The sequence below is a fragment of the Akebia trifoliata genome, chromosome 10 (genome assembly GCF_017979445.1).
Source record: "Akebia trifoliata isolate Shusen 1 chromosome 10, ASM1797944v1, whole genome shotgun sequence".
In the NCBI taxonomy this organism is placed as follows: domain Eukaryota; kingdom Viridiplantae; phylum Streptophyta; class Magnoliopsida; order Ranunculales; family Lardizabalaceae; genus Akebia; species Akebia trifoliata.
In genome coordinates this window covers 31,135,691-31,157,417 of record NC_141384.1, presented here as the reverse complement: position 1 = coordinate 31,157,417, position 21,727 = coordinate 31,135,691, and the positions used below count along the sequence as shown (strand labels likewise).

The window sequence follows — 21,727 nt, the reverse complement described above, 5'->3', positions numbered from 1 at the left end:
AAATCCACGGAAACTTTGTCATTTAAACAAAATATAGTATAATATACATATTTCCCACATTTTATTGGATTGCCCACTATGGTTGATCCAAAATTAATCCGATAGATTATCAAATCAAATACTTATTGGAAACCAAAAATCCTCGACACAGATCCAAAATTATCAGATCGGAATGGATTTTGAATCTGATCTATAGAAGCTGACTTGAACTGACGTCACCAAGCACGTTCTTCATTACAGATCAATTGTCTTATCACCTCATGATAAAACCAAGTTAATACCTTCGAAACTTTTGAAATACTTAACCAAATACTCAACCAAATCTAGGGCTGGCAACAGATCAATTTGGTACTATGTCAATAGCATTCTAATACCGATCCGAATTTTTTAAAACATGTACCCAATCTGATCCAATTGGATTAATGAATGTGCATAGAATCATAAATTTTTTTCTCAAGATACACAACTGCACATACACATAAATATGTACAGTTGTGTATCCCTAGGAAAAAAATCTATAGTTCTATACAGTGGCATGAGGAGTTTTTTTTTTTTTTTTTTTTTTTGGGGGGGGGGGAGGGAGAGACAATTTATCATTATTCAATTATATCAACGTTCAAAAATAAATTAAAATATAAAATATTTAAAAAATCAGTTTTCAACTGCAAATATAGAGGGAAACCAAAAAGACTAAAATATTTTATCTATATCTATTTATATGAAATTAAGAATAAATAAAAATTATTAAAACATGTTCGGATCGGATTTTTCTTTTTTTCAGAGCAGATTAAGGTACATCCAAATCTGATCCGAAATTGTATCGAATCTAAAATTTCACTCCAATCCAATTTTTCATGTTTTTTTTTAATCTAATATGTTCAGGCATCAGATATATTTCAGATCATAGCCAGCCCTAACCAAACCTAGCTGTTTGAATTGGTTGTGGTATCTTTCGTTACATTTATGGTTTTAAATATTTATAATTGTAAAATGCAATTGTTCAGTCTCATTTTTCTTTTTATCCAAACGATGTCAAAGGGTTCTGACTGGTCCAGTCCGATGCTGGTTTGAAACTAAGGCATCTTGCAGCATTGCACTATCACTGACGCCCACCCTCAAACAGGACAGCAATAAGTTAAGTTAGGAATTTAGTTGGAATTGTTAAATTCCCAATTTAGATAATAAGAATCAGATTATGGAAACCAATTAGATAATAAGAATCAGATTATGGAAACTGATTTTCGATATCCAGACTCTTGTTTGATAGCACTATCTCTAAAAACTAAATTTATAATCTTATTTTCCTAACCAATTTTTTTCTACAGTTGTGACACTTAAACTAAATACCTAAACACGAAAAACGACATATTTCCAACAAGAAAATGGTCCTATACTTCATTTATGAATTTATCCGATTTCTTTTAGTTAAAGAATTGCTCTTGTAATCCACATATGAAACATCAGAGTCTAGAATCCAAACCAGAGATGTATTTTTCTTCTATCACTATGCATTATAACTGTATAAAGCATTATAGATACTTCAAGAGATAATAGAAAAGCAACAATGACACTGCAACAAAATCATTTCCCTCACAACAACAAAAAAACTTTTTTTAACCCTTATAACGACACAAAAAAATAAGACAGTACATATAGTCTTCCAATGGAAGGAAAATTGAAAAAGAAAGAAAGGAGAAAAAAAAGAAGAGGGGGGACAACCACAAACCAATTCCCTGTGATTAAAGAAGATTCGATGCCACCTCACAAATAAATCATACAAGTCCGCCACGAGAAATTCTGATTGATAACAAAACAAACTGGCTTCTCCATTTGTAGCATAAACTCCTGAAAATTAACAACAATAAATTATTGGAATGAATTGCAATTCCAAGCCAGGGGTTCAAAGATCAACCTTTAAAGAAGAAAAAAGACATTTTGCTGTGAAACTCCAATAATGCAAACAATGGGGCTAGAAGCGGTGTTAGGCGTATGTGTGTGTAATGTGTATACAACTCTCTCTCGTGTGTGCATCCATCTCAAGAAACAGTGGGGGTAAATCATTCAAGTTCTTTCAGAACCTAATAATAATCATCTCGATCAGCGCCAAAAAAAAAAGTGTTACCAAACGAAGAACAAGCAAATAAGAAAAATTAGCATGGAAAAAATTATCAAAAAGAAGAAAAAAAATGATGCAAGTTTGGATAAACCCTAGATCTAAATCAAGCAGCTGCTATATTCAACTTTATCCTTCATACCCTTGACTTATTACCCTGATTTGCATAAGTGACAGTTGGCTCACTAATGGTTACTGAAATATTACTATCATGTTTAGTATTATGGGCTAGTTAAAAAGAAACCGAGTCCTTTCAAATTATAATCTTTCTTGGACTTTTCTAAGTTCCAACAACATTCCGAGGTGGAATGAGAAAAAACAGGTTTCCCTAGGGGTATGTACATGTTTCCTAGAGAACAGTTTCCCTAGGGAATATCTTCCATCTCAGCCATTCGTTGGCACTAGATTTTCCCTTTTTTATAGGTGCATTTCAAATTATAATCACATTAATAATAAATAAATAAGGAAATAGATGAAAAGCAGCCCTTTACCCATTCAGGCCAGTAAATAGCCCACATGAGGGGGAGCAACACAAAAGAGAGTGACACAGGACATGTAAGACAATAAAGGAGAAGGGAAGGTTCCAAGAGTTCTTCAAGGGATTTTTTCAGATCTCATGCAGTTCTATTTCACATTGCTTGTCTCTTGGAGAAAGAATGCTTGTCTTCTTCCTCAGACTTGTCAATACTATGATCTAAAAGATAGGTAGGCAAGCGGAATAGTGGTTAGTTTTCAGTAAATCACAATAGGATTTGAACCCAGGTTTGTGGTATCAACACCCACAGATTTTACCAATTATCAAGCTGGCATCTTAAAAGAACCAATCGATTTAACCAGATGGGCAAGATGGGATTTGGTTTGAGATAGCTGAATTACATTATGTAGAGCTCATCCCCATCCTTCCCAACCATAATCAATGGGAATCTTGCAATTTTTTATTTTTTTTGGATACCTTGGGAGTCTTGCAGGTATTTTAGGAGTTCCAAATGCCGTAGGTGGGGGGACCAACTATTCCCTTCTTTGTTTATACTGCCAGAGTAAGCTTTAATAGGATGACAGCTAAAGCAGTCCTTGGTTTGAGAATTAATTTTACGGACAGACTACTTGCAGATCACAACTTGTAGGTTGCACCTCAACCAATATATATATAATTATTAAAGATCTCTATCTTAAACCTACTAGTTGCACCTCATAGGAGAAATATTTGTATTCTCCTTCAACCTCCTACGCCATTCTCTAACAATCGCAGGCACCCTCTCGACGTTGCATCCATATGACAATGATGCATGGTGAACGATAAGAGTGAATCCTTCTGCTTTGGTTTTTTTTTTTTTTTTTCCTTTTAGTGATGATGAAGAAGAGAAATGGTGGTGTTGCAACCAATTGTAGGCCTTGGCTGATCAAGAAAAAGAAGAAAAGATGACAATGATAATGATAAATGAGTTTTCTTCATCTTTTTTGGAGAACAATCATTCATATGGAGTGCAAGGTGGGTTTTTTAAGTGATGGAGTTTTTTCTTTCAATGATGTTGAAGGGGAAAGAGGTGGCATTGCAACCAATCCTAGACTTTGGCCAATAAAAAAAAGAATTAGATGACTAATGATGATGATGAATGAGCATTTTCCTTCTTTTTGGATTGCAATCATTTGTATGGAGTGCAAGGAGGATTTTTTTTAAGTGATAAAGAGTACAATTGGTACTAGGTGATATGCAATTAGTAATCCCATACTTGTATCAAGAATAAAGATTTTCAGTTCTTGAAGAAGAATCCGAACAACTAACACAGGAAATTGGGGAACCACTACAACCTTGCTTTTTAACACCCGATTTTATCACATGAAAAAAAAATGCAGATGATGTTTTGGATAAATCGACGAGTTACATTATACACGAAGCAATTTAGAGTGTCAGATTCAGCTCTTACCAGAAAATAAGAGTCCGACGATTATTTATTTGGTTTGATGATATCTATTAGACCATGGAGGGTGCATTGGTTGAAAACCAAGTCAAGATCATATTGCAGTTGGACCTAGCTTTGGTCAACCCTCCGTCGATTGTTAGAGGTGTTGTCCCTAGTCTAATTCTTTTGCTTCATTAATTCCCTAGAAAGCATCCAATTTTATTTTCTACACTACCAATACGACGGAAAAGAAGTCACTGACGTCCGACTAGACAGGTCAAAGGCTGAAAGTAAGGTCTTCCACTTCTCCTATCTATGTGGATTATAGGGATGATCTACTGGGGAATTACCACAATTTTATTCTGTCAGTGGCAAAATATTCCCAGTTGAGGAGAATTGATGGTGACATCAAAGCTTGAAGAGTAGATTTTATTTAGTTTTCTATTTTAGGACTTTGTTTTTATGTTTTTTAGGCTTGGTTTTATGTTTTATTCGCCCATGGTCTTTGTATAATGTTTAGGAGTAGTTTAGTAAATTTAGTTTGTCTTTTATTTAAATTTATAAAAGTTAAAAAAATTAAGAGAGAGAAAGTTACGAAAATTATGTTATTCATTTGATATTTTAGTTTAATTAGGATTCTTAAATTTATTTTCTTTATACATAGATTGTATTAGGATTTTCTAAATGAATAATAATGATGAATAAAAAGAGAGCTTGAGCTTGATCTTCCTAACAATGGGTATGGAGTAGGGCTGCGCAACTTGGTCCGATTAAAATCGAGAACCAAACCAAACCGATAGCTTTGGGGTGGTTTGGAACAAGTTGCAGTTTGGTTCCAGGTTACAAAAATGGAGAACCAATCAATTTGGTTCGGTTCTCGGATCAAGCTTGTATAGAACCGAAGCAAACCGAGAACCGAACTCTTATGCAATAAATAAATATATATGTATATAATAAACATTATGAATTATTTTAGGAGTTAGGACATAGATTAATGATCTTTTATTGATAAACTAATGACTTTTTATCGATAGATTAGTGATTTATTGTATGAAATTTTATGTTTGTTATATGTTTATTTTTTCATTAAACAATGCTACTTACAATTTATAGAACACTGGCAACCCATAGAACCGAACCAAACCAAACCAACATTAGTTCGGTTTCCAATGGAATTTGGTTCGGTTCTGGTTCTTATTTAGTGGAACCGACCTATGTCAGTTCGGTTCCAATTTGACCTCAAACCGAACCATGTTGCACCCCTAGTGTGGTGTGAGACCATTGTAGAGTGAGTCTAAGATAACATTCATTCTCTATCACTTTCTCTATTTATTTTTTCTTGACTTTCTTTTACTTCCTTGCTCTTGTTTTTCTTGAATTCTTGAATTCTTGAAAACCTTTCCCGCAACCTTTAACTTTTTCCTCAATCCTTAATCATTTCCCCCTTATCCAACCCCAACCAAAATATCATAATTTGCAAAACTTTGCATTTATATCTCAATAGTCAATTGGGATTTTGAAAACCCTTTTCCTATTGTCTTCCAAATCCTTAACCAAATTCCAAATCCCAAACCATCATTTTTTTTCTCTTCTTCCCTCATCGTCCTGCATTTAATTTCAATGAACCTTTTTCCATATGCAAATCATCAAATGAATGAGTAAATCACATCATAATGCATTATGATATGGCAAATGCCGTATGGTCTTATTTCACAATACTATTCCAATTTATTGGATGTTTCATGTGTTGGCATTGTCAAGCCTTCCAAGAAAAAGCAAGGATTGTATGGGTATCTAAAACCCTTTTTTGTGTGTTGAGGCCTTTTGAAGAAAATAAACTTTCAAATATTTGATGGAAAGAAGCAATCGGTCCAAGGCAGATAATTAGCATTTTGGGATTCATATTCGTTTGGTGTAAGATGGTGTAAGATGGTTGAGGAGTTTAAGGGTGTCTTCTTTCAAGATCTTTTCACATGGGATTCAATGTGTGTGGGTGGGGTGGGGTGGGGTGGGGTGGGAGCTTGATGTATTCTACTCCTCCTTGATGGTCACCCCGACTAACGTTTTCTAATGTAAAAGTACACTTGTATCTTTCAAAAACAAAAGATCTTGAAGAGGGCTATCATAAATAACAATCTCAAGAGCCAAAAACCCTTCTCTTTAATTAAGATATTAATCAAAGATCAAATAAAAATAGAAAACTACTTATCAAAAAAAAAAAAAATAGAAAACTAACCCTCCTTTACAATTTGGAAACACCCCAAACCTTTGCACATCCTAATCCTCAGATTGTCATTAAGAGATCCCAATCATTTTAGAAGGGGTTTTAACTAATCCAAACGACTCTAGTCAAGCCCTCCAAGCATGGCATCCCTAGTTATCTGGCCTCAATAACATTTATAAGAAGGAAAAACTATAAATCTAGTGTTAATGAGTTAACAAAGTAGTGACAAAGATGAAAAATATCAACCCACAATTAGGAATCATTTCTCATATAAAATAAACATTGCAATATTATAAAGGTAACAACTTTGAACATCTCGGGATGTGTGCCCAATGTGTATCTATGTCAAGATGTGTAAAATCTAAATAAAACCCTGAAAGTAGTGTTATTGTTGTATAGGTATTGTCATACTATAGCCAAGTTACATAACTACAACACAATCTCTTTGACAATTGTATTATTACTGGGATCTGGAACTAAAAGGTAGCTTTTGGTCGGGAATCTACAGAAGAAATACAAAACCGAATTGAGTGTGACATGCCAACAATGCTAAATGGCGTAATTTTTTTTTTTTTTTTACATATTACTATGCTTCCCAACATCAATGCTATGTTTCCAATTTATATGGTAGCTATAAAAATATTGTTTCCCTTCTGCATAAACATGTGCTTTGTCAGTGCCTCAAGAGAATAAGAAACCAAGAGGATTCAAGCAAAAGTTGTCCTAAATCCTCCCTCTTACTGCAGCACACAGTCCCTTAAGTCAGAATCTAAAGTGATGATATTCTCAGAGTTCAGCCCATCCAACATACTATTCATTTGCTGCATTACATGTCAACACCAAGGCATATCTTGACATCACCTCAACACCAAGGCCTCCTACAATAATATATCGAATCTGAAGATGATGACATGGTAGAAATTCAACCCCTCATGCATTGACATCGCTCCCCATATTAAACTAATGTATTCTTCTATTCGAAAATGTAAGCCACTAAAGTAGGTTTTTCAGGCAGTGCTTTGTATAAGCAAAAAAGAAAAAAAGAATGTCTGAAATAAAAGAAATCAAACAAAAACGAAGATAAACAAAAGCATGGATGACAAGATCTTCTCATATAAGCTTTCCTTGGGGAATTGAAATTTTCTTTATAGGGGTCCCAGATCAGTCCGCACGGTTTTCTAAGAAAACACAAGGGAATAAAAATGTATCGAAAAACAGAGAGATGAACACTCTTTGAAAAGTGATACACATGAATTTCTTATTTACTAACTTGATATTCAACAAACCTAGCAAGGGGAAAAAATCATGAAGTACAGAAATTGGGAAAGAGTACATTGCAATCCATATACTCATCATCATCAAAGCTTTATCCCCCAAAAAAAGAAAAAAATGGATCATCCAAATGAATAGTAATGCAAGCAATATGAAACACAGAGTTGTAGAGAGTACAGCTTTCATGAAGTAGTTTACACCATAAAAACAATAACACATTTATAACTTAAAAGGATGAAATCTCTTACTCAGACTATGGAGCAATTGTATGTGCTGCAAAGCTGAAGCAGTGCTGCTTGATTATCTGGATCGAGAGATTCTTTAATAATTGCTGGGTACTTTCCAGGGGAGATCGATGCAAGTCTTGCCAATGATGTTACTATGAACTCCTTTGGGTCCTGTATTTCCTTGATTGGATCTTCATCTTTCTTTCCAGCATTGTAAAGATGGACGAAGGTAGCACCGTAACCCCCCGCTGTCTCCCCAATATCAGGCATTTCTGGTTCCTCGTCGATCCGATCTTGTTCTGGTCGAGAAATAAGAGTAACAATGCTATCCAACAGTTTCCCCCAACGTAAAGTTGCTGAAGCATTCAAGAGCACTGGGGACTCACAAAGAAGTCTTGTTGAAGCAAGCGAAGTCAACTTTAACTCAATCCTCCCTGTAATCATCTTAAGATAAGGTATCCAGAATCGATCGAGAATTGAACCAAACAGATCAGACTGAATGGCATTGATTGAATCCACAAGGGTTGTAGACCCATGCTTGACCAGAAAAAGTGACATAAATACCACAAGGGACTTAATAAACTTCACTGTCTGGTGATTCTGCAGCCGTGTAAAGAGTACATTCCAGATGCTGTTCACATAGGGTGAGATAACGTCATAGCCAAGATTCTCTATAACAGTGTTGAGCACATAAAACCCAAGCTCATCCGTGCTTGAGACAGAGACAAGCTTGTTAAATATTCCTAAAACCTGACTGAGCCTGCCCTCTCGGTTCAACTCATGGGGTGCCTTCTTAAGGTAGGCTTGGAGCAGCCGAACAAGGGCAGGGACATTCCCGGATCGCTTCCAGGAATCTTGTGAAAGGAGAATCTCGAAGACTTGCATGTAGTTCTGATGAATGGGTGGTCTACTGAGCTCGAGAAGCTGGGCTAGGAGTTGGAATGCATATGGCCAAAACTCAGTTACATCATTGACCAAGATGGCCTGGATGATGGGGAAAAGGCTTGCCTCAAATGCTGATATCAGAGATGGGTCCTTCTCACAAGCCCGTCTGACTAGGCCCGCCACTGCCTCAAACAAATAGTGGTTGAAAATGGGATTCTTCGGGTTTCTGCACACCTCATTGAGGATCGATGTCAAACCCGTAATGCAAGCTCCAGCAATCTCTCCGGAAATATCCGCAACTCCAAGAACCCTCATTATGCATTTCATGACATAAGGGTTCTCTTCAGATTCCGGAAACTTCAGGGCATTGAAAAGGTTGGTCATCAACATTGGAAGAAATGGGGTAATATCTGACGAACTATACCTTGGTCGTCCTCCCTCATCCTTGACCAATAAGAGCTTCTCGAGGCAACTCGCAGCATAAGAATGAACTACATTCGACTCAGCAGTAAGGAACCGAGCCACGTCAGACATCAACGCAATCGCAACATGCCTTGGTATCTGGTTTCGAAACATCGTAAAGAACTTCAAAGAACCAGCCTTTAGCATTGGAAACCCATTTACATCCTGGCTTTGCAATTCCGGGACAATAACAGATCCAAAGAAGCTCTCCACATTGACAAGATCAGTCGAGACTGAGCTTCCTCCAGCCTTTTTTGTTGCGAGCGACACAACCAAGTATATAGCACAGTCCTTCTCCTTCCAATTCACAGATGGGTTTGCAGTAAACGAAGCCAACATATTATTTATTTGGACTCCAACCATGGCAGTAACCTGATCCTTATAATTGGTCGCAATCCCTTTAAGGAGCTCGCATGCAATCCTCCTCCTTGTATCAAGGTCACTCCCCTCGATATCTCTCCGGATGAACTCAACATAGTTCATTTCAAAGAGCTCCTCATCCTCATCTCTTAACCTTACATTTGGGATCACAATACTCAAACATATCTGTGGTAAAACATCAGCACCAGCAAACAAAATATGGTGGACGCTCGTGCTAACCGTGGTTAAGAACTTAATTGCGGTTATGGTTAACCGCTCACGACTAGACGAGGCAGAGACGGTAACAAGAAGGGTCCAGACCGCGCGTGCGAAATTCTCCAAGTACCCTTGAAACTCCTCCTCATTCTTCTCCATGTAAAGGCTAATGTTCTCGCAGACTGCCGCCCTGAGATCGTCAACAAGAGTGAGCCCATCCGCACTACTCTCTTCGAGAGCCGGATAAGTGGTAGTGAGGTATTTTTTAAACTCAGTCATCCACTCCTTCATGTGATCTTCAAAGAACTCGGGAAGGTCTTGAAAGTTAAGAGAATAGAAGATTCGACAACAGAGCCGTTGTGATTCAAAAAGTGGACGGAGGGTTGCAGCAGTGGATGCAGCATCGATTCGGGCAGCGGTTTGGAGGAAAATTTCAAGGAGTGGCGCGGCAAAGCCATCGAGACAGTATTTAAGATCTATAAGAAGGTCGTTTGTCTTATATTGGTATCGAAATTTCTTGAATATAGAGTTTGCAGTACCAAGAAGGCCGTTAATTGAAGCATAATCTTTAGCTTGTTGTAGATTTGCAACGATCTCGGGAAGGAGAGAAGGCCAAGATTTGGGGAAATCGTGCTTGCCGATTACAGCTAGGGCTTCACTAAGTTGGCTTTGGATTCGAGGACCGGAGGAAAGCATAAGTGGGACAATTAGGGTTTTGATCTGCTCTTTCTCTGGTTCGGGGATTGGGGTTAAAACAGGGATAGAGGCATTGTTCTTAGAATCCAATTGGGGAGATTGAACCCAACGGGAGCGGAGATGATTCTTGAAGTTAACAGCGGCGGCTTGGCGGATCTGATCGTCAACAGATGGCTCGGCTATGAGACGAAGGACCGCTAAGCCAAAGTTTACACGGTCAGCAGCTTCGGAGAGGTAAGCCTCGGCTCGACGACGAGGTTCTGGGTTTGGTGAGAGGGTTTGAAGGAAGCATTGAGAGAGGGTTTGAAGGGTTTCTGGGTTCCACTCCATTGTGTGAGAAAGATAGACGTGATTGAGGGTTTTTTGGGAGATTTGATTTTGGGATATTTGTTTGTGTTTCTTTGATTGGTAATCGAAATGTAAGAATCAAATCGAAAATAAATAAAGAACAATCAGAGATTACTACCTGAATTAAGCTGAATAGAGTGTGTTTTTCGCAGCTTTGCGTCTCTTCAGAAGAGAGAGAAAGAGAGAGATTTGAAATTGAGGAGAAAAAAAAAAGAGAGGGACGAGTGAGGGTTTTGAAGAGGAGACAGCTTTTCCTCTTGAGGGTTTATATATAAGGAATTGATGCAACACGTGGCGTAAATCGACAAAGTTATTTAATCTCGAGGATATTAAACGATGATCATTGCAAGTCACAAAATTCTGGGAACTTTTCGAGAAGCGTAAAATTCAATCAATTAAATGGAAGAACCAATATGATCTTCTTCAACTGTCTAACACTCCCCCAAGCCTTACCAAGAGTCCTTGAGCTCCTCAGGTGGCATCGGCAAACATGATCCAATACTTCAGGATTGTAAATGACAAAATTCTATGAATTTTAGAAAAAAAAAATTTATTTTTCACAATTGAATTTCACTTTTATATTTCGGACTTCTGGGGAAATTCAGTAATCGTCCATTTTCAAAACATTGGAACTAATTTAAAAAGAACTATTTTTTGAAAAAAAAAAAACGAGGAGATCCAAGCAAAACAACCCTTATTAAGGTTCAAGATTTTATCATGTTAGTAAGAAAATAGTTTCACACATTTAAATACTAAGAACAAGATAAGAATTTTTGAGAGGTCGAGAGTGATGATGGGTTTCGAGAAGAAACCCAACAACATCACTAATTAATTGTTAAAACCACACTTGGTTACTATGGTTCCAAGGCTCTCAATGGATCTCATAAGACCCAAAATCCATTTTTTTATGATCCAATAGTTATAAGTCCAATCAAAGATTTGGGTCTTGATAAAGATTCAATTTGATAACTTATCATAACTATTTCGGATCAATCATCTCCTAATCTAATAGGGGATCCAAATCAACCACAAATATTTATATTATATATTTTATTAAAATTCATGGAATATATGACAGAGAGAATTACCCGACACATCTAATTGTTACATTTTTATTACAAAAATTCCCTTAGAGTTCTAACAACTCTAAAGGAACCTTGTTTTATGAAGTTTGTTACCCACCATACCTCATGTTATCAAGTTTGTTACCAAACAAACTCTAGAGTTGGGATCGATGTCATAAAATTCAAATATTATGGGGTGAATTTGTTACTTAACATACCTTGGAGTGGATTCTAACAACATCAATTTTTGGAATCCAAAAATATGATCTGATTCTACAAGGTTGCAAAGGAAAAAAATTCCAAGAACTTAAAAATATATATATATATATTAGAAAAAAATAATGTTAATTTTTCATCATTGAAGATTAGTTTTAAATTTAGGAGTTTCGTAGCCATCCATTTAAAACACATACGATCAAATTCAAGAAGGTTTTTTTTTGTTTTTGAGCTTTTTTTTAATCTAAGCTTTTTCCTTAAAATGTAGAAGGCTGCTTCGTCAGATTGCTAATTTGATAATCCATGTGGGTCCAACAACCCTTAGTAAGATTTGAAATCTTACTAAGTTGGTTGTGGTAACCTGATTCATAAAGTAAGGTTTGCTCATGTAACAAACTCGATAAAGTAAGGGGAGTTTTTGTAATAAAATTGCAACAGATAGGTTTGCCCATTAAATCTCTCTATGTTATATTTGAATTCAAAGATGCATGTTATCCCAAGGAAGTCGTGTACCCTAAGGCGTATAGATCAACGGTTCATGAACTTGTCCACGTCAGTGAGTCGATTGAGTATGCCACCTGACGAGTCATTTTATCCAGACTCTAAAACATAAACCCACTTTTTTTTAACAATTATAATGTATTCTACATCTAAAATATGTATAAAGTAAAGAAAAATGAAGATTCAATCTTGTTGGTAAAGTAAATAACAAAAATAAATGCATTATAAGCAATAAGCTTTACCAATAAAATCTACTTAAAAAACAGTCGATAATTAAATAAAAATGAAGACTAAAAGGCAATCAGATAAAACCCATTCATTAAAACACAATTAAATCTAAAACCCTATGCAATAGTTACATTGAGAGTGGTTTGAAGTGGTTCTTGATAATGACCTGTTGCGACGAGCATTAAATTAAAACCCAATTCAAAAGTTACATTTTTATTGTGACTTCCATTTTAAAAAATCTCTAATGTGTAAAGAAAATGAAGATATCAAACCAATTGGGCCAACAAAAATAAATAAAAATTGGAACTTAGGCTTATTAGGATAAATAGAAAAACTATTACCTTTTCAAAAGAGTCATGATAATATGACTCACCAGGTGGCATACTCAATCGATTCCCTGACATAACAAGTTTGGGAACCGTAGATCTGTATGCCTTGGATACACGATTGCACTTCCCCATAAAAAAGTATATCTCAAGGCATACATATTTACGGTTCTCAAACTTGTCCACGTCAGGGAGTCGATTGAGTATGCCACTAGGCGAGTCATATTATCACAAATCTTTTCAAAATAGGATCCCAATGGATCAGGTGAGAGCTAATGCCCATTTTGAAAATGATTTTATGACTAATCTACAACCAAGATCTGCATAAATTGAAAACGAGCTTCAAAGGTAGAGAAAGCTCCAGTGACCCTGTTTGTGACTATGAATGAAAATCCCAATTACTCGAAAAGAATTGTCAAAATAATTGGTGATCTAATTAGGGTGTTGAATTTTCTATTTTAGTCCCAAATGTAGATATTGTACCTTCTTCTTCAAAGCAAGGACAAGTGCAAGAGAATAATAAACACAAAGCTTAGAGATTGTATCATGAGCGCTCCCAGCCCAAGTCTGATGATTTCCATCAGAGCTTGGGCTTGGCTTGGTTTAGTAAATATGGTAAGACTATCTTCGGGACTAAATATCAAGTCCGACTAGAACTCAAGTCAGATTCTAAGACTACTTTGCTCATTTGTATTTCTCTACCCTCTTTGCCATCTTTTTTTCTTCCTTGCGCGAAAGCATCATTCATTTAATAACATCAGATGAAGCAAACAAAGTTCCATGGCAATGCTAGGTACACAAAAACTAGTCCCTAAATTTTAGGGTCCTTGCAAGGTACTTGAACAACACATTGGTGCGGTTGCTTAAAAATTGGGTCTACTAAGAGAGTCATGTATTCATCCAATATTTGTTGCTACTATTAAGGTCTATGGGCCTAATTCAACCTCAAAACCATGGTTAACAGAGAAAGGAACCGGAGTGCAATTGCCCAGATGTCTTAACCAGCCCAGACAGAAAACAAAAGGCCCAAAAGTAGAACTTCACCTATAAATTATAGTCATAAGGTGAGGGTTGCCTTCTCCTTATATACCGCACGGATTGGGCTCCCACATAGGATGTGGGATTATCGTTCAAACCTCTGCCCTCACGTGGGACACCACTTGCAGAACCAGTAAAACACTTCCGCACATCCAGAAACAGACGGGCTCAACTCTCATGCCATATTAAGGTTTATGGGCCTAATAAAACCTCAAAACTATGGTTAACGGAGAAGGGAACCCGAGCGGACTGCACAGACAGAGTCAGATGGCCCAGATGGCTTGACCAACCCAGACAGACAACAGATGACTCAAAAGAGGGTTGCCTTCTCACAATAGACAGCCCAACCCACAGACATAACTAAACCTATAAACCATGGCCATAAAGTGAGGGTTGCCTTCTAAGTCATATACCATGACAATCCATCTCATAATGTTGGAGATTAAATGATCCATAACATCTGGACCAACTCCAAAAGTATGACCTAGAATAATTTCATAGGTCGAGAATCCCTTCCACAATTGGGAAATTTTAAAAAGATTTTTGCTGTATAACATTTGGAGACTGGCTTTATAACCATCTTTGTTTTAGAGAGATTCTACTGGCACACCAACTTTTCCTTACAACACAACAGTCCTTGTGAAATTGAATCGTTGTCTACATATAATTTGGTGTGTTGTAAATAAAAAATGATGTATTAATAGAAACTCTTTAAAAAGAGTTGTGATAATCTGACTACCTCACGTGGCATACTCAATTGACTCCCCTAACGTGACATGTGCGAGAGCCATAGATCTGTACTCTTTCTTAAATCATTTTTTGACGGAATAGAGTCTCCGAAACTTGATTAAGATGTCAAAAATCCAACTTTTTGATGAAAACGATGAGTTCGAACAGTTAGGACATTCAATTGTGATAAATGTATGAGATGAGGTCCACAGACCATTTAAAAAGAAAAAATTTACTAAATGTCCTACCAAGCAGTCGCTGAAAACATTAGGACTATTTAGAAAAAAGTCCTTCCGCAAGGGTCCTATAAATAAAATTTTCTGAAATAAATCCAAAAGACCCGGTGAAACCTACTAGATCTTCTTGTGGCCTAAATAAATCTCCTTCACGTGAATCTATTAAAACATTAGGAAAACCTAAACCCACAATTCTTCAACTAATCACATTCCATCTTATAATATGATTTAGTTATACCATTGTACATCTTATTTTGATGCACCATAATCTATTCCATTGTTGTAACTAATCAAAATAAAAGTATACCAAAGTAGTCTTTGCCTTTTAATTCTCTTAGGGTATATATGTATGATTTTCCTTGAAAAATACAATTATTAGGTGTATGATTACATATTTTCTCTGGAAATAAAGGGGATATATATTTTTTATTTTTATAACGGGTGTGTCCGAACTCATGTCCGACTAGGGGGACTGGAGCCAAGGCATATGGGTCCCTCCCCCAAGTAAGTGCAACGCTTGCACATCACATGCATCGGGTAAGTGAGGGTGTGCCCTCGCTGGTGGCCCTGAGGAAAATACTACTCACAACCTATGGACTCTCATCGATTATTGAATCTAGAATTTCCATTAAGCCACCCCCTCAAGGTTGGGGATACATGGGGATACATGTTACATCGCGATTTTGAATTAGAAGAGAGATTTCACAAAATGACAAATTCATTCACTCTATCAATAATTGAGTCGAGTCTGGTGTATCATAAGGGATTTTCTTTAATTTTTGCCCAGAATGATTTTTGATCTAAGAAGGAAAATATTTTTCCACCTCCTTATTTTCTATAACTATGACTTTCACTTCCCAAAAAGTCAAAACCTAACTCTTGCCAGAAAGGAGTGAAAGTTCAAGAAAATAATAGAAAAAATATATATCTTAGACATTAATTAAGTGAATTCTTGATTGTGTGGCATATTTTATGGTGTGGGAGGAGGGTTTCAATCCTCCACCCTGGATGTATAGGATCTAAACTCCTATATTTATAAACATTTTGGTTTTAATGTCACATGCTCAACTGTCAAAGTTTTGACTATTAAACCAAAATTAATTATTCTCATTCAAGACATTTTCTATGATTCTAAGGATTGATTTTAATCTTCTCGTAAGTTTGATTGGGCAATTTTAATATATTGTCATGGTCAAGGATTGACTCAGTCCAGCTATAATCGCGAAGAGATGTCCAACAAAGATTGAAATACACGTGGATGATGTGTGGCCTCACAAAATATCTTTATATTTGAAATCTTGGGAAAATAAAATTATGTTACAATCCTCACGGACTCAGCTACATAGGCGGTGTATGGCCCCACCATTTTTATATAGAAAATGTTGGAAAGACAAAGCTTTTCATAGTCGAATGAGTCTAACCTTACTATCTCACTAAGGCTCGTGAGCCCACCTTTCGCATCTAAAAACATGGCCCGATTATACATGGACGTAGAAGATAAAATTCTATGAATTTTCAAGGATTTTTTTTTTTTTTTAAAGAGTTATTTTCATCCTTAAATTTTATGATCAAATTTGGGAATTTGTCCATTTTCAAAACATTCGATCTAATTAAAAATAAATAAATTATTTTTTTGGATATGAATTTTTCCATGAAATCTAGAGGGTTGTGGTGTTGGATTTGCCAATATGACAATTATTTGACTTCAACTACTCATCCTTTAATGGATAACAAACAGATACGAAGCAAACCAAACTACAATGTGATTCATTATTCTAGGTTTGTAGAATGCAATAAAGAGTCATGATAATATGACGCCCCCTACACCCCCATCACAAAACCGTAGATCAATTGCCTCGAGATGCGCAAAATCATAAATATTTTTCTTGTGTATCCTAAGGCAAATGATCTATGGTTTTGTGATGGGAGTGTAGAAGGGCATTTGTCTGAGGGGAGCGTCATATTATTACGGTTCTACAACAAACTATGTACTAATAAATCCAACTATTTTGATACTATGAATTTTTTTATTAGGTTTAGTGAATTCAAAATAACATCTATGCAAATCAAAATGTGAATTTTCATTTTATTATGCATCGCGTTGCATTATGTTGGCAAAAATGCTTGTAATCAAGGAGCAGATTTGTTGAGTTTAGTCCCATATCGAACACAAATTGCCTTGTATATCTCCTTACAAGGTCTTGAGCCTCTCCACTCATTGTCAATTGATTTTAAGTTGGACCTCCGAAGCTATCATGGTATTAGAGTGGGTCTTTCTCTTTTTTTTGTCATCCAGTTCATATCTTCACGTGCTTTGGCCCAATCCGCCCCATACGTGCAGGGGCGTGTTAAGTTTAGTCCCACATCGGACACAAATTGCCTTGACTCTCTCCTTATAAGATCTTGGGCCTCTTCACTCATTGCTAATTGATTTTGAGTTTGACCCCCAAATTTATCACGGTATCAGAGCATCTATCTTCATATTGAAAACCCAAAATAATTATCTCTACGACTTTACCTACACTTATGAATCAGGTTCAAGTTCGTTCGAACCAAATAAAGATACCACCAGGAACGAATCCTCTATAATGCTTTCTTACTACAGTTCCCTATGATGTCACTTAACTAGTGAAGATTAACATCTTGAAAATAAAATCTAACACCCGAGCCTTCTATGAAAATGTGACGTAGTACTCCTTCAACCGTCAAATACCACTACAAGGTGGTATTGCAGGAAAAGGGAACGAATCCTCTATAATGGGTTTTCTCTGTAGTTTCTTGCAGTGCATTTAAGTAGTAGAGATTTTACATCTTGAAAATAAAATTTAATTCATCAACTTTGTATGGATCATGATTTAGATCAGATTAAACAAAAAAAAAATTGAAAAAAAAAACAAATTTTAAGGTATGATGAAGGCTTTTAAATTAAACTATCTATGACCTCCAATTTTTTAACAAAAGGAGATATCTGTGGATCAATGACGTGACTCTACCTCAATCGTCAAATACCACTAAAATAAACTACTAAAATAAACTACTGAGTAAACCCACAATAGAGGATTCGAGGGAGCGGGGAAAGCGTACCATAGAGGATCCGCTCCCAACCACCAAACCATCGGGTTAAACCAATTACCTATCTTCTCCGACACGTGTAAGAAAGTGAGACACATGTGTATAGAAAATTGATTGAGGCCCTACTAATTAAATTTATTCATTTGGTAGCATCCTTTACTTAGCACCAAAGCAAAGGAAATGGGGACGAACTACCCTCACTAAGACCTTCTAGATGATGTGAAGTGTGAACCCATCTCTCATTTTTCAATAAAAACGCGGTTTTGGGCGTCACTACCACTCTCATAGTCTCATCTACTATTTCCTACTTTAAATTAAATTATTTTTTTATTTTTTTACCCACTTTAGATGTCAATTCTTTGACAAATCTACACGCTTTGTTCCACTGAATTTCCTTGAAATTTCCATCTTTACTTCAAAAAACAAACAAAAAAAAATCTCTTATAAATCCCATTTTTAACATCCTCATTTCTCACTCAAATCTCAAAAACATTTGTTTGATATTAAAGATCTCAGTACATCAAAGAAAATGGAGAACAATCAACAATCTTTCTGGCAATTTAGTGACCAACTTCGGCTTCAATCTTCAAACTTCTCAAATCTTTCTCTTAACGACAGTATTTGGAGTAATTCTTTTGCTTCAAAGAGGACTGAAGATAGGAGGAATTTTGATGTTAGAGTTGGTGGTGAGAGGAATTTGTCTAGTAATAGTGGTATCAAGCAGAATCCATCAAATTTAAATGGGTTCAACAATGATGGTTGGAAGATTGGAAGCAGTTTTGATGGTGTAGCTCAGAAGAACATTAATCTTAATGGGTCCTTCAACAAGGGTGTTTATTCCAACCCTGGAAACTACAGCAGCAACATCAACAACAACAACAACAACTTCAACAACAACAACATCATCAGCAACAACAGCAAGAACAACACCTACAACAATAACAACAAGGGCAAGAACAAGAATGAGAATGAAGGCAAAGTTGGGAAGAAAAACAACAACAACAACAACAACAACAATAACAATAATAATAACAGTAAGAACAGTGTTGAAAAGAAATTCAAGACTCTTCCTCCATCAGAGTCTCTTCCTAGAAATGAAGCAATTGGTGGGTACATCTTTGTGTGCAACAATGATACCATGCCAGAGAACTTGGAAAGGCAGCTTTTTGGTAATTCTTCTTCCTCTCTCTCTCTCTTTTTTTATATATGAAGAAATTATTGATCTAAGCCATGTTGGTTTGCATCTAATTATATATTAAAAAAGTCAATTAATTAGCCATGGTCACATCTAATTGATGGGTATTCACGGATTGGGTTAGCTTTTAGATTTATCATAGAATCTCTGATTATTAAAGTTTTTAATGGAAATTTTGGGGATTTATTCAAGTGGGTATCTCTTGTTTATTTATACAAACTCTTTTCTGGTTTAGATTTCTGTTATTTATGATGGGTATTCATGGATTGGGTTAGATGTTAGATTTATGGTAGAATCTCTGACTATTAAATTTTTTAATGGAAAATTGAGGGGTTTTATTCAAGTGGGTATCTCTTATTTATGATCTATGGCCACATCTGATTGATGGGTGTTCATGGATTGGGTTAGCTGTTAGATTTATGATATAAATTCTTAAAAAAATTAATGGAAATTGAGGGTTTTTATTCAAGTGGGTATCTCTTGTTTGTTTATACAAAAAAAATTTTGGTTTAAAATTTTGTTATTTGTGATTTTAATTTTCAGGGCTTCCTCCAAGATATAGAGATTCAGTAAGAGCAATTACACCAGGGTTGCCTATCTTCCTCTACAACTATTCTACTCACCAACTCCATGGAATTTTTGAGGTTTGTATTTATTTTTTTCTTTCTCTTTTCTAGTATATTTGTATTGGCATTTCATATTTTCATCTAAGATCAATAGCAAAGCATAAGCAATGTATAAAGCAAAATGAAAGTATAACATCAGGGTTGTTAATGGATCAGATCAAGGTTGATCTGGAACCTATCTCATAAGAATTGGATCAGAACCTATTTGATTTGATCCTTATTGGATCTCAGTTCCTATTCGGCTTACCCTTTCAGTTTCTTAAGTGGGGCCTTAGCTAGTTGGGCCATTAGCATGCTCTGAGGACGTTCTAGCTTGGGCGTTTGTTGGGCCGATTTGAGCTTCTAGTTGGCTGTTTGGAGCGCTAGAATCCCCTCGAGGGTTAAGAGCAAAGTGAATATGTAATACATATTTTCTCACATTTTCAGATGGATCAATTCCTTATCAAACCCAAATCCTAGATTTTCCCGAATACGTTCATTTCTAATTTCAACATCATCATCTTTGCTATACTTACATTAGTATCTAATCTTTTATTTCAGGCTTCGAGTTTTGGAGGAGCAAACATAGATCCAACAGCTTGGGAGGACAAAAAATGCCCTGGTGAATCGCGTTTCCCTGCTCAGGTATTGGAGTTGTCTCTCTTCATTTACTTTCAAATTTCTTATTTTTCTTTAGGATGCATAATCGCACTAGATTTTGCTGAACAAGAGGCGAATTACAATCTAGGAAAAAAGGGAAAAAAAAAACATTTTAACTCTTGGAAACCAACATGTTTGTAATTTCAAATACAATAACATGACCTACAACTCTGCTTATGGACATTACTCACTACTTGGAGAAATTTGACATATAAGGCCTTTAGTGTTGTCAACTTGTTATCTAAATTTATGGGTTTATTTTCTTTTTGATGGGTAAATTGGAATCGAACCCACATATAAATAAATGCATTGAGAAGTTGTAGATGTATTGAACGTTCCAACAAGAGAATACTTTTTCAAATCTCTCAAAATAGAATTTATTCCAAACATATATGCCATGGTTCCTTACTTCGACAAGGTACACAAGATAATTTTTCTGACCGATTGTTGAAAACTTGTATCAATTTTTCATGAAATATTGTATATGGATCATAAAACATTATGAGCGATTCTTCATCTTATATGATTAAACTGTCGTTTATAGGTGCGAGTTGTTATTCGGAAAATCTGTGAGCCTCTAGAGGAAGACTCCTTCAGGCCCGTCCTTCACCATTACGATGGTCCCAAATTCCGCCTAGAAATCAACATACCAGAGGTATTTTCGATTTTGAACCGAATGCTCGTTCATATTTTTAATGAAATACTCCTGGTATGCTTGTTTAATATCCTTGTCTAACCAACTGAACCATGGTTTTTTGGTTTGTAGGCCCTAGCACTCTTGGATATATTTGCACTCAACGAAGCATGAAAGGATACTACAAGGGCAGAACCTAAAGCAATAATACTGGATGAGAGATACTCTAGAGAGTTTACACATACATAGAGCTTTGTAAAGAGAATATAATGAGATATGGAGAGGAAGCTAAATTAAAGAGAGAGAGAGAGAGAGACATTGGGGGAAGAGTTTCAGTTTGCTTTATAAAACAAATTTACTATCCTTTTATGTATATATTTAAGTTTTTTGTGAAAATTGATGGGTTTGGAATAAGTAAAAATGTTGGTTTGAGTTTCAATGGGCTAATTATGGATCTATCTGTGTTTCATTTAAACATAATCTCATGGGAGATCGTTGTTCTCTCAGTAATTCAATTTA

At 35.9% G+C, this 21,727-nt stretch overlaps 2 protein-coding genes across 2 annotated transcripts; one reads left to right on the top strand and one right to left on the bottom strand.

The window, feature by feature from the left end:
- Positions 1 to 1,548: 1,548 nt before the first annotated feature.
- On the bottom strand, positions 1,549 to 10,950 carry LOC147393870 (cellular apoptosis susceptibility protein, putative / importin-alpha re-exporter). Its single transcript, XM_086455472.1, has 2 exons — positions 7,759 to 10,950; positions 1,549 to 1,845 (listed from the first exon to the last, which is right to left on the bottom strand). The coding sequence occupies exon 1, from the start codon at positions 10,684 to 10,686 to the stop codon at positions 7,759 to 7,761; it is 2,928 nt and encodes a 975-aa protein (XP_086311598.1). The 5' UTR covers positions 10,687 to 10,950; the 3' UTR covers positions 1,549 to 1,845.
- Positions 10,951 to 18,533: 7,583 nt separating this feature from the next.
- Positions 18,534 to 21,647, top strand: LOC147393869 (DCD domain-containing protein NRP-B-like). The gene is made up of 5 exons (XM_086455452.1): positions 18,534 to 19,283; positions 19,853 to 19,953; positions 20,476 to 20,559; positions 21,119 to 21,229; positions 21,341 to 21,647. Exons 1-5 carry the CDS (start codon positions 18,644 to 18,646, stop codon positions 21,380 to 21,382), a joined length of 978 nt encoding a protein of 325 aa, XP_086311578.1. The 5' UTR covers positions 18,534 to 18,643; the 3' UTR covers positions 21,383 to 21,647.
- The last annotated feature ends 80 nt before the right edge of the window (positions 21,648 to 21,727 follow it).

Bases quoted from the DNA above. Each gene is read 5' to 3' on its own strand.
- LOC147393869 (XM_086455452.1), top strand. From the start codon at position 18,644: ATGGAGAACAATCAACAATCTTTCTGGCAATTTAGTGACCAACTTCGG. The intron at 19,284-19,852 runs GTAATTCTTCTT...TTTAATTTTCAG, and splicing joins CTTGGAAAGGCAGCTTTTTG to GGCTTCCTCCAAGATATAGA. The intron at 21,230-21,340 runs GTATTTTCGATT...TTTGGTTTGTAG, and splicing joins TAGAAATCAACATACCAGAG to GCCCTAGCACTCTTGGATAT.
- LOC147393870 (XM_086455472.1), bottom strand. From the start codon at position 10,686: ATGGAGTGGAACCCAGAAACCCTTCAAACCCTCTCTCAATGCTTCCTT.